General features: G+C 42.4%; 1 protein-coding gene across 1 annotated transcript; it reads right to left on the reverse strand.

Annotated features, from left to right (window-relative positions):
- Window positions 1-775: 775 nt before the first annotated feature.
- On the reverse strand, window positions 776-2,623 carry LOC142741010 (cyclin-dependent kinase 5 activator 1-like). Its single transcript, XM_075850419.1, has one exon. The coding sequence runs from the start codon at window positions 2,597-2,599 to the stop codon at window positions 1,772-1,774; it is 828 nt and encodes a 275-aa protein (XP_075706534.1). The 5' UTR covers window positions 2,600-2,623; the 3' UTR covers window positions 776-1,771.
- Between the last annotated feature and the right edge of the window lie 10,343 nt (window positions 2,624-12,966).

Here is a 12,966-nt window from a genome sequence, read left to right on the forward strand (position 1 = left end):
CTATGCACCAGGGGAACAGTGTATACTGGAGATTTTATAGTAACTTGTAAATAAATGTATGACCCCACAGATCTGCATTTACAGTGCATTCAGAGCCCTGGCTGATCGAACATCTCTGGACAGACCTGGAAATAGCTGTGCGTCAATGCTCCCCATCCAACCTGACAATTCCTGAGAGGATGTACAGAGAAGAATGGGAGCGAATCCTCAAATACATTTGTGCCAAGCTCGCAGCTTCATACCCAAGAAGACATGAGGCGGTAATCCCTCAAGAAGGTGCCACTACTAAGTACGAAGTAAATTATTACTTAGTAAAGAATATTGATGTAAATGTGGTATTTGAGGTATATATTTTTATTTTTAACACATTTGCAGAAATTTCTACAAACCTGACATTGCTTTGTCATTATGGGGTATTGTGTGTAGATTGAGGAGTAAAAAAACAAAGATCATCTATTTTAGAGTAAGTCTGTAATGTAACAAAATATGGAAAAAGTGAAGGGGTCTGAATACGTTCTCAGTATTATGTTTTACATTCTGCCTCTTAATCGGCTGTGTTCACATGAATATGGTATCGGTGCAGTTCTCCTCTGCATTTTTTCTCATTTGTAGCACAGCACCCATACTAAGAAGACGAGGAATGACACACATGACATTCACACGCCTGCAACCAGGCACTTCGACACATAGAATAATTTCACCTTATAAAGAGTATATGGAAGTCAACATTCCGGCAAAGCTTAGTATTTTATTGATACATACATTTTACATCCTGCAATGTTTTGGCTTCAGAGGAAAACTTTCTCAAGCAGTGAAAAATGGAAACAATCATGGAAATAAATATCCAATGTAGGCATATACAAGATGATATCGTGATGCAAAACACATGAGATCAAAAGCAGTATACAATGCCGTCATTGAGAGGGTTCAACGTTGCTATTGTTAACACTGGGTGCATAAAAGAGTTTTATTGACCAATATTCTTGGAGCGCTGCTTCCATCTGTGGTTTTCAAGTAATATAAAAAAGGTGAAGTAGTCATTTACCTTGACGCTATCACCCGCCTGAGAAGGCTTTCTCATTGTGCATGCTTGTATATAATAAGTTACGGCTGGTGGGGGACCGTGAACAGGAGTTGATAATCCATTTAAAACTTCACCTCTCTGTCACAATAATTAATGCATCTACTGAGAGCATGTGGCTCAGCGGATGTGCCAGCGTCTCCTTAGCGATTCTGCGCATACACCGAGGCTCAAGCCAAATAGTAACACGACAGCATGTATCCAAGTCGTAACATGACAGCACGAATCCAAGTAGTAACACGACAGCATGTATCCAAGTAGTAACATGACAGCATGTATCCAAGTATTAACATGACAGCATGTATCAAGGACAGAGATTTGTAACTTTGGCGCTGGCTCCTAGACCTGACTAAGATTGGTCCAGACATGGCAGAGGGTGGGGGGAGTAGTGCACAATTTAAAACCTCGGCCTTGAGTACCAAGTGTCTCTCCCACTGCATGTAAGGCCAAGAGACTACTCTACAGGAGTGCGTAGTCATGGACTGCTCCACTGAGACTGATCCTTGCTGATAGAGACCGGCGCTGGGACAGTAAATAACAATTGAGAGCTCTGTTGTTGGCCGATTACATGTCACTTCCTGGCAGTTTGTAGACGATGGATCGAGGAGAAGGTTTTAGTTCTTTAGGAGCTACCACAAACTGAAGCTTCGTTTCCCATTGGAGTGGTGTCTATTTTTGATGGAATATTGTTCAGAGATATAAAGTGTAGCCTGATCCGTGTGTACTTTCCTCTCTGGCCATCATTCCCGGTAGTCCACTAATCAGAAGATTTTCATTTGCTTCTCTTCCTTCAGCTCTAAGGCTCACAAACATCTGACTGTAATACTTTGGGTCAGTATTGAGACGCATCATCTTTGAGCTCATGTGTACAATGATGGACAGACATTGGTACCAAAAGGTCTCCTTTCTGCCGTCTACAAGGAAGGGACCTAGTGGGTAGGAGATCTGGTGTCCCATATAGCAATATGACACATATAAGCACGTTAACAAGGTTGCCTTTAGTTCTTTCTCACTTCTTATCTCGGAAGAAATTACATCTTGGCAAAGCATGTACAGGAACACCACAGTGCCTGATGTTAAAAATCCTTGGCCCTGCCATCCTTGAAGGATAAGTTGTCTGTCTATGCTTGTTATCCACTCTACTATATCTATTGGGGAAAGGTGATACAGCTGGAAGCATCTCCGGCACAGAAAGTCTGCTAAACATTTTAGAATCTTCTTGGTGTATGTGTGTAGTATGATGCGCTGTGGAACAATAAATATTTGTTGCTGTTGAGTGGACACTTGATCTTTGAGGACTGGATATTCTGAGTCCATCTTGACGCTTGGTGGCTTAGTAGTTGTCAGAGTCTCCTTCAGATCAGCACTGATGACTGGCGTAATACTATACTTGCAACTGTTACTTGGTTCGTGGTGGTGTTTTCCTTTCCTTGTTTTCTGTGTGTCTTCATGGCGGGTCACTCTTACTTTGCTCTTTACATCGGGAACCGGCTTGCAGCAGCTGAAAGCTTTCCCCATGATTATTGAAGTCTAGATTCTGGATTCTATTTCTGTAGATGAAGTTACAACAGATGATAATTTCATAGTTATGAAAAAACACATTACAATATTTAACCAAAAGTAGAAAAAAACCCAAAAAATTTAACCTTTTATTAGAACACGTCTGTGCCTATGGGCAGCTCAGCCTTAAAAGTTGTCTGCTCTCATGGGTCATGGGTATATGTAGTGTGCTGTGAATATACACAAGTGACGTCAAATTTATTGAAATGGCACAAGCGGCATTATAAATTTGTTGCAACTTGCTAGTCACCCTTTTATTCCTTATGCCACTGTATGACACACACTTCTCTTAGCCACGTCCTTTTTTCTAGTCTGCTTTAATACGGTTTAAGTAGTATAGGCGCAAAAAGTGTTTAAAAGAATTAGATTTAGGGCGTCATGTCTTCCATTTTGTTGGCAAACATCAAACAACTTTGTTAGGAAATCTCACCCATTGTAATTGACAATATGTAAAATGTGGTCCTTCAGCCGCTACTAGGAGGAGTTTCGCAGCTTACTGAAGACAGATGTATCATTGAGGTCGATGATAGCTGTGGACGGTAAATCTGCCCTCATGAATTTACCTCTAGTGGCAACTGCTGACATTATGTAACTATTTGGCTGTGTGAAGTAAAGCAGGGGATTTGGAGCTCCTTAGCAAGGATATGGACAAGGCAACCTCTATAAAGATATATTATGAACTTAAGCAGCACAGAATGTTTGACCTATTTAGATGAAACGACAGGTACACCTGAAAATAATATAAAAAATAATGCCTTCGGTTAAGCAGGACATAAATGTAAAGATTTGTCCCTTATTAGAAGAGTTTTGACATGTTTTACAATAACGGAATACTTGTCATTATTAAAGCAGTTGGCTAGTCATAAAAAAATCTGTGGCCTATCGTTAGGATAGGCCATCAATATCTGATTCGCGGGGGGCCAATTTTCGGCACCATCGCCGATCAGCTGTTTTGAAGGGGCCGCTGTGTTTGTACAGGCGCTGCTTTCCCTTCATTCCTTATTTGCTTATATTGTAAATCGCAGACACAAATGTAGCAGCGGGTTCACAGTATTACAGCGGTTCACAGTATTACAGTGAATAGGAGAAGGCTGTAATACTGCAAACCGCCGCTATAAGTGTGTCGGCGATTAACACTACGAGCACTGACAATAATGAAGAGGAAGCAGAGCTCGTGCAAGCGCTGTGGGCCCTTCAAAACAGCTTATTGTTAGGGATACCATGAGTCAGACCCCGACCAATCAGATATTGATAGCCTACTTGAGGATAGGCCATCAATTTCTTATGACTGGACAATCTCTTTAAGGTATATATGCAAATATATGTGCAAATCCATGCAAATGCTGCTGAGTTTTTACGAAAGTGGTGTGGCTTGTGCCTTGAGTGCTAAGGGGTAATTTTCTGGTAATAATATGGTTTTACCCTAATGTAAACGCTTTAATTGAGATCATTGTCTACCGTAAATTTTTATACATTACATGCCTATTTTAGGGTAATTAGATCAGGGCTAGTGCTACGACAATGATTGGTCAGGAGGAGCAGTTTTTTGTGTAATTTTTATTTTGTTATAATTATGGTCTGTCCCTAAAAAGTAAAAAAAGACCTTTGGGAGACTTTTTTATTTCATTTTATTTTTTTGCACTATACTTTTCCAATGTAGCTGGGGCTGCAGATTTACAGGGTATATGAACCCTGTTATAGTAACTATTGTCACTGTAAGACTGGGTTCACACGACCTCTTTTCAGACATAATGGAGGCGTTTTACGCCTCGAATTACGTCTGAAAAAACGGCTCCAATATGTCGGCAAACATCTGCCCATTACTTTCAATGGACTTTACGATGTACTGTGCCAACGACCTGTCATTTTACGCGTCGCTGTAAAAAGACGGTGCGTAAAATTACAGCCTCGTCAAAAGAAGTGCAGGACACTTCTTGGCACGTAATTGGAGCCGTTTTTCATTGACTCCAATGAAGAACAGCTCCAAATTACGTCCCTAAAAGACGCCCCGCAAAACGCGAGTACATGCAATTACGTCTGAAATTCAGGAGCTGTTTTCTCCTGAAAACAGCGCCGTAATTTCAGACGTAATTGCAGTTATCGTGTGCACATACCCTTAGGCTATGTACACACAGGGCGGAGACGCTGCATAAAGATACACAGAGTATCCTCTCTGGCGGCTGCAGGGAATTCCAGCCAAAAAAACGCACCAAATTGTGGTTCATTTTTTTCGTCTGGAATGTCCACTGCGGAAAACTGCTCGTAAAAAAACAACTCATACTTACCCTCTGTAGTCCTGCAGACCAGCCACCTGGGAAGACGTTTAATACCATGTGACTGCTGCAGCTTGTGATTGGCTGCAGCGGTCACATGGAATGAAACGTCATCTGGCCAGCCTGGGTGAAGAAACACAGGATTCTGGGTAAGTACAAGTTTTTTTTGCGGCGGAATCGCTGCTATTCCGCCACAAAAAAACGCATCATCTGCTACTTGTTGCAAGTTTTACCTCCCCATTGAATTCAATAGGGAAAGCCCACAACACAAAAGCAGTGATTATGCAAATACAATTGACATTCTGCGGATTAAGAAAAACTGCATCACAGGTCAATTTCTGGGCGTTTTTTCCACTTATCATTTACGCAGCATGTGGAGGGGATTTGTTCAAATCTCATCCACTTTTCTGCTACTGTATTATGCTGCAGATTTCCCACAACTAAACCCGCTGCAGAAAATGTGCAGTATTTACGCTACTTGTGAACTTACCCGTAGGGCTGTGCTGGGTCTAGTTAGACTTAGCAGCAGCCTCCTACTACCGGCATCCCGGCGATCAGGTGACCAGTGTGAATGTGAGTACAGAGAAGACCGTAACCTACTCTCCAGGGTCCCTGACAGTCACTGACTGCAGACCACCGACATTCAGCTGCCCAATGCTTAAGCTTAAACCTGTGCCGTATATATAAGGTGGGCGGTCCTCAAACGGTTAAATATGATAAAATATATAAATTGTGAATGTATTCTAAATAGATAATTTTTTTTTTTTAGGAAAATATTTTATGAGTATCACTTCCAAATACAATATTATCAAGACACCCCCACCCCCAAATTTACATTCTGATCCTAAATTCTTTTCCCATTTAGACCATGTTTGCTTATATTTCAATAACTGCCCTCTTTCTTCATAATACATTTTCTCTGAGATAATCGGTTTCGTCATTCTCCGTATCCTACTACAAATAATTCTTCTTGCCATTTACAACGCATTCAATGTTAATACAGCCTCTTGTCTCCCTTTTATTCCCATATTAGCTCCCAGAAGATGATTATTTCATCCAGAAGGATCCGTATTTTACCGTTTCTATCTACGGTATCTCGGCTATACGTTTTTCCAAATAAATATGGAGCTTGGGCCAGCGCCACGGTATATGGACCAGGTCCACATTTAGGTTTGCACAGCTTGGACAGGGGTATTCACTATGGGGATTAAACAGTTTAACTTTTTTGGTGTATAATAATACGCATCATGTATTATGGATAGCTGTGAAATTCTAAATACATTATCTCTAGTGGTTGCTGGCATCATTTTTAGCGCATTGATCCACTTATCATTATTTAGTGTATCCACCACCCTATTCCATGTAATGAAACTCTTCTTCACCTTATCTTCTGTATCACTACAATTTAGCATAGAATATATTTTTGCCACCATCTTTTTTCTAGTTACAGAGTGTATTAACAAATCAAATAGTTTGTGGTTATACAATCTGAATTCTCTCTTCCCATATTGTGACCTAATATCATATTGTACTTGTACGTACTGTAAAAAGTGTTTATCTAACACCCCATATTCTCCCATAATCTTCTCAAAAGACTTAACCACCCTATTATTAAACCAGTGCATCATAAATGTAGCCCCCTTATCATTCCAAAACTTAACCCCTTGTAGAATTTCAGTGTCTGTAAATATATCACCCCAAACTGGGGTAAAAGGTAAATAGCCTTTAATCCCTAGTGTTTTATCCCTCACCCTGTCCCATAGTCCCTGAATCATTCCCCCAGTAATATTACTTCCCAATCGTGAGAGAATATTTGCTTCCATGCACATCACCATGCGTATTTTTTTTCCCTATTTAAAGATTTGACTGCCTTTACACCATTCAGTAACCCTTTATCATAATCCACCAATTGTGCTGGTTGGGTTGTAAAGTAATAGAGCTGAAAGTTGGATATTTTAACCACCCCCTTCTCATATGGCAATTTCAATATCGATAGTAAAATTCTATATCTTTTACCACCCCAAATCAGATCGATTATAATTGCATTAATAGTTCTAAAGTATTTACTGGAAATCCATACTGGACAGTTTTGTAAGACATATAATCCCTGTGACAGGATCAATATTTGTACCAGTAAATTCTGGCCGCCATAGAAATTGGGGCTTTACACCACACCTTAATCTTTCCTCTTACTTTTAGAAACCAGGGCATCAAGTTCAAGGCGAGAAAACCTTCTACTTTCTCTGAAATAGTTATTAGCAGGTATTTGGTCCACAATCAGTATATTTGATGGTAACTTTAAGTATATAGATACCTTATCCAGCAATCCTTTATTCTGTAGTAGACCAGGAGGTCCTCTCTTCTGGTTCAGAAGATTGTGAAATGTATATTCTCTAAAAGTAGTAAGACAATAGAGATAACATGGACACTGCACACTGAGAAGCGTGAAGTGTTAGGTAAATCTGCGGTGAATCATTTGGATCTAGATGTCAGTGTTCTAGAACAATGTATGTCACAATGACAAAGGAAACTTACTGGTTACTATGACAATGCCAACCTTGCTGTAGAGTTTTTATTAAAGGGGCAGTGCAGGATTAGAAAAACATGGCTGCTCTCTTGTAAAAACAGTGCCACTCCAGGCCACAGGTTGTGTGAGGTATTGTAGCTCAACCGGAGATAGAAAATAATTTTCGCTTTATGGGCCAGAGCAGAGAGATTCTAACAAACAGCTCTTGCTCTTAATGTTTCCAGCTGTCTATGTATTACATGATCGGCCATCAGTGGTGGGCTGGGCTGATTCCCCAATAGATTTTTATGGCCGCCACGTTTTACTGGCTACACATTTAAAAAATCCTCCAGTATCTAGTAGATGTGCCGCACGCTGGGCACGTCTAGAACACATCTCTGACGTAGCGCTGCCAGAGAGGAGCAGGAGAGCACTCTACTGCGTGTGCTGTACCAAAGAGGAGCAGGAGGACGTAGGAAACAAAAAGGAAATCGAGGGCCCTAGCCGGTGAGCAATGTAAAACACTGAGCGATGCTCAGCCTGCTGCCCCCACTATGTGGGTATTATACTGAAAGGGGGGGGGGTCTGAGTGCTGAGGGCTCTATAGAAGTAATTATATTGCAAGGGGGGTTCTGATTGCTGAGGGCTCTATGGGGTGAAATTATACTGCAAGGGCAGGGCCTGACTCCTGGGGGCTCTATTTGGGGGATTATACTGCAAAGGGTGTCTGACTGCTGAGAGCTCTATGGGGGGATTATACTGTTAGGCGGGGTCCGACTGCTGAAAGCTCTATGTGGGGATTATACTGCAACCGTGGGTCTAATTTCTGAGAGCTCTATTGGGGATTATACTACAAGGCGGGGTCTGAATGCTGAGGGCTCTGTGGGGGATTATGGGGCACCTCCAAAATAGGCGGAGGTAAACAAGTTAAAGGGGTATTCCCATCTAAGACATTTATGGCATATCTACAGGATATTCCATAAACGTCTAATAGAGTTCTAGCTCTGGGACCCACACCGAATTTGAGATTGAGGGTCCCAATTTTTGAGCCGAAAAAGGAGTGGACAGAAAAGAAAGGAGATGCATCATTCTTTTCTTTATACATTTTCTTTCTTTTGGATCCATTTCTGGCTTTGACTAAAATAAAAAAAACTGTTCCAAAAACTGCATCAAAACTGCATGTGTAATCCTGACCCAACCCCATTAAACAAAATTACTTCTGAGGAAAGGTATATTGGAGCAGAGAGTAATAATTGAAGTAATCTTATAATATTTTCCAGAAAGGAGAAATTAGGTAGCAATCTACCAATATATGCAAAATATTACCTATATGAGTAGGAAATCTCTAGAAAAGGGGGGTTTGAGAGGGGCACATGTATGCAGAAATTCAATGCTCTGTGGCCAAAATGCAATTTATTTGTGAGCTTGATGTGGACAAGTGTTTTCACATAACCAGTATAGTCGAGGGGTTCCTGATGGAGAGAATGAACAAGGCTGCTGAAACCGACCTGGGTCTCAAGATAAGGTCTGTGTCTGTTGTAGCTCCCTTCTTCTCCTTGCAAGTATACCTGTTACCCTGTGTGAAGTTGATATTACTGTGATAATAATTAGGGGCCTCTACCAATCAATATACCCATGCTATACTGTGCCACCGGACTATACAGTATTCTTATTGCCGTTCCCTTGAACCCGAGAGTTGGTGGTAGGTGTGTTGGCACTTGCCATTGCATGTTGGGTCCATTGTGCCGCTACTTAGACCCAGTGACTTGTGTGTTGGTAACGGGAACATCCTCCGCAGCGGTTTGGTGCATCTCAATGAGGGTCTACATTAAACATAGGCCGGCCATGTAGTAGAAGATGTGGTAGAAGATGCCCTTCTGTGACCTGTGGCAGCATCAGCATACATCCATGGACAAGTGTGTCCTCAAGCTTTCTGGCACATCCGTACCACAATGGAACTCTGCAGTGGTGATTTAGGACTTTTTTTCTGTAAAGGTCAGATCAGCCTTCTATAAAGTTTGACTGATTGTTATCCACTTCCAATGCTCCACTGTGTAGATTACAGTCTGTATAACACACCAGTGCCGTAACTACCGCTGTAGCAGCCATAGCGGCTGATACGGGGGCCTGTGGTATGAGGGGGACCATGGCACCCGCGGCACGGGCCACCTCATGCCCGGTGGTGCAGCTAGCAGCCGCTATGGCTGCTAGAGCGCTAGCGACGCCGCAATCAATAATATCTTCGTTCTAAGCAGATACTGTTGAACGCTATGGCAGAGCAGGGAGATATCTCCCTGCTCTCCCATAAACTAGGCTACAGGCCACATTCCCTGCGCAGGCCTGTCATGATGATGTCACTGGATCAAACCGGCCTACGCAAGGATCCTGTTGGCGTTGAGGATGTTTTGGAGAAGTATCTAGTATAAAAAAAATTTTTTTATTTGTTTGGGGGGGGGGGGGGGGCACTATCTACAGGGGGAGGGCTGTATGGCACTATCTACAGGGGGGTTGTATGGCGCTATCTACAGGGGGCGCTGCATGGCACTATCTACAGGGAGCTGTATAGCACTATCTACAGGGGGGCTGTATGGCGCTATCTACAGGGGAGGCTGTATGGTATTATCTACAGGGGGGCTATATGGCACTATCTACAGCGGGGGCTATATGGCACTATCTATAGGGGGGCTATTTGGCGCTATATACAGGGGAGACTGTATGGTGCTATCTACAGGGGGCTGTATGGCGCTATATACAGGGCGGCTGTATGGTGCTATCTACAGGGGGGCTGTATGGCAAAATCTAGAGGGGGCCTATATTGCAAAATTCACAGGGGGGCACTATCTACAAGTGAGTCTGTGTGTAGCACCCTGGGGAGGGGGGGTCAAGTCAAAAGTTTGCTATGGGGCCCAGTCTTTCCTAGTTATGCCCCTGGTGCAAGGTAATAGCACAAGCGCACAGTGCGATATCACCTCTAGATGAACTCTATGGGGGCACATGATATTGCATCCGCATATTTTTTTCCCTGGTTTGCTACTGTAAGTATATGTTTTTTTGTAGAAAAGAAAAGGAGGAAACCTTAATCACCAGTAGTTGCGTCTCCAGACACCTCGCACGGATCCCTGCAACGGCCAGCGGTAGAAGTATCAGGAAAAGGAGAGAAAAACCCAGCTCTGTGTTGATTTTAAAAAGGAAATATATTCCCAATTTTATTGCAAAAACAATTTAAAAAAACACACGGAGATGCAGTTTCAAAGTGTATGTGGTAGTGGGCTGTATAGCCTTAGCCTACGCGTTTCGAGCAAACATGTTGCTCTTAGTCATGGCAAAAAATATTTCCTTTTTAAAATCAACACAGCGCTGGATTTTTCTTTTCTTTTCCCTATATGTTTTTTTCACATTTATATGTTTGCATAACTACATGTCACATTGTTTTGGAGTATTGCTTCCTTTATTCTTGATCTAGCACGTTATTGGTGGGGAACTGTAATGCAATGGACTGAATTTATAAAATTCACATGTATGTCTATGTTTTTATATGGGTTATTATTTTGGGACACACAATTTCATGCACTAAGGCCCCATGCACACGACAGCAAAAACGGAGCCATTCACTTTCATTGAACACTGACACCTTTCCGTAGCACTACGGAAGGGTGTCAGTGCCGTGGAAATGTTCCGGGAATTATGGAACATGTCCGTTCTTTCACATTTTGCGGGCCGTGCTCCCATACTTTGTATGGGAGCACGGCCCGAAAATGCGGTTGTCAGTCAGCGTCCGGCCGTGCCCGCAATCGCGGGCCGTGATTGCGGGCACGGTCGTGTGCATGGGGCCTAACTGCTGGTTTTAGGCCCAGAAGAGACTGCAAGAACTTGTTCAAATGTATCAGTATGGAAAAGGTTACAAAATGATCTATCTTCAAACTATCTTTGGCAGCCAATCTTATATAGCTCTTAAAGAGGCTCTGTCACCAGATTATATGTGCCCTATCTCCTACATAATCTGATCGGTGCTGTAATGTAGATAACAGCAGTGGTTTTTATTTTGAAAATAAATTTGGTCAAAAGTAAAAACACACCCAGTTGTCTATTAAGAAACGAATTAGCATAAATCTAAAATTGCCCATAACTTGCTCAAAAATTATCGTTTTTAAAATAAAACCCAGTGTTGTTATCTACATTACAGCGCCGATCAGGTTATGTAGGAGATAGGGCACCTATAATCTGATGACAGAGCCTCTTTAAGGGTGTATTCACACGTTGCGGTTTTGCCGCAGTTTTTTCCACTTTGAACGCAAATGCGTTTTTGCAAATCATGACAAGAATGCATGCGCTTTTTTCATTGCAGGTTTCGTTGCAGATTCCTCTCCTGGAGGAGCCCCTGACATCACTGTCCATATATAGACAGTGATGTCAGTGGCTCTTCCTGGACCGGAATCCCCAGCCAAAGCGTTGCCGAAACTCTGGCCAAATATTACACTCCTAGAGGTAGCCCCTGACATCACTGTCCATATATGGACAGTGACGTCAGGTGCTCCTCCAGGAGAGAGATCCCCGGCTAGAGCGTCGGCAACTCTCTGGCTGGGGATTCCACTACTAGAGGGAACCCCAATACAGTTCTCTATAGGGGGTGTGGGTGGCACTATTTATAGGGTGTGTGTGTGTGTGGAACAATATATGGTGTGTGTGGCCTTATCTACAGAGGGCACTGTGGCATTATCTACTGAGGGCACTATAGCATTATCTACAGAGGGCACTGTGGCATTATCTAAAGACCGCACTGTGGCATTATCTAGGGGGGTGTGGCACTATGTACAGAGGGCACTGTGGCATTATCTATAGGGGGTGTGCAAGTATCTGCAGAGGGCACTGTGGCAATATCTACAGAGGACACTGTGGTATTATCTAAAGGGGGCACTGTGGCATTATCTACAGAGAGTACTGTGGCACTATCAAAAAATAGGCTGCCCAATCTTGACATTCTTGTGTCAGCCAAGTGCTGCCAACTGAGCAGCCAGACTGCATTTAGCGACACTTAAACTGGAAAACTCACAAATTTCCGGTAAGTTTAAACCTAGCGCCATTATTATAGTTATGTAGTATTATTATAGTAATGTAGTATTGTAGTAATGTAGTATTATTATAGTAATGTAGTATTGTTATAGTAATGTAGTATTATTATAGTAGTTCAAATAACTAATTGATTAACAATAATTTAGTATTGTATCAAATTTTTTTCTATGTGCTGCCCATCAAAACATATTGTCTGTAACGCGCATTCGTGTCCCTGCTCTTTACTCGGCACATGCGCAGTACGATCCTTTCTTCTCTAAGTTCTTATCTGCACTACTGCGCATGCGTAGCGTACCTGCTCTTTATTCAGCGCATGTGCAGTAGTGGCAATTAGAACATTGAGCAGAGGGATCGTACTGCGCATGAGCCGTGTAAAGAGCGGGGACAAGCACGCGCATTACAGACAGTACGGGGCAAGACATGAACGCGCCGATTACGCTGCCTGGTCCCTGTCAATCCATGTAAGAAGTGAGTGA

The sequence above is a fragment of the Rhinoderma darwinii genome, chromosome 2 (genome assembly GCF_050947455.1).
Source record: "Rhinoderma darwinii isolate aRhiDar2 chromosome 2, aRhiDar2.hap1, whole genome shotgun sequence".
NCBI classification, from domain to species: Eukaryota; Metazoa; Chordata; class Amphibia; order Anura; family Rhinodermatidae; genus Rhinoderma; species Rhinoderma darwinii.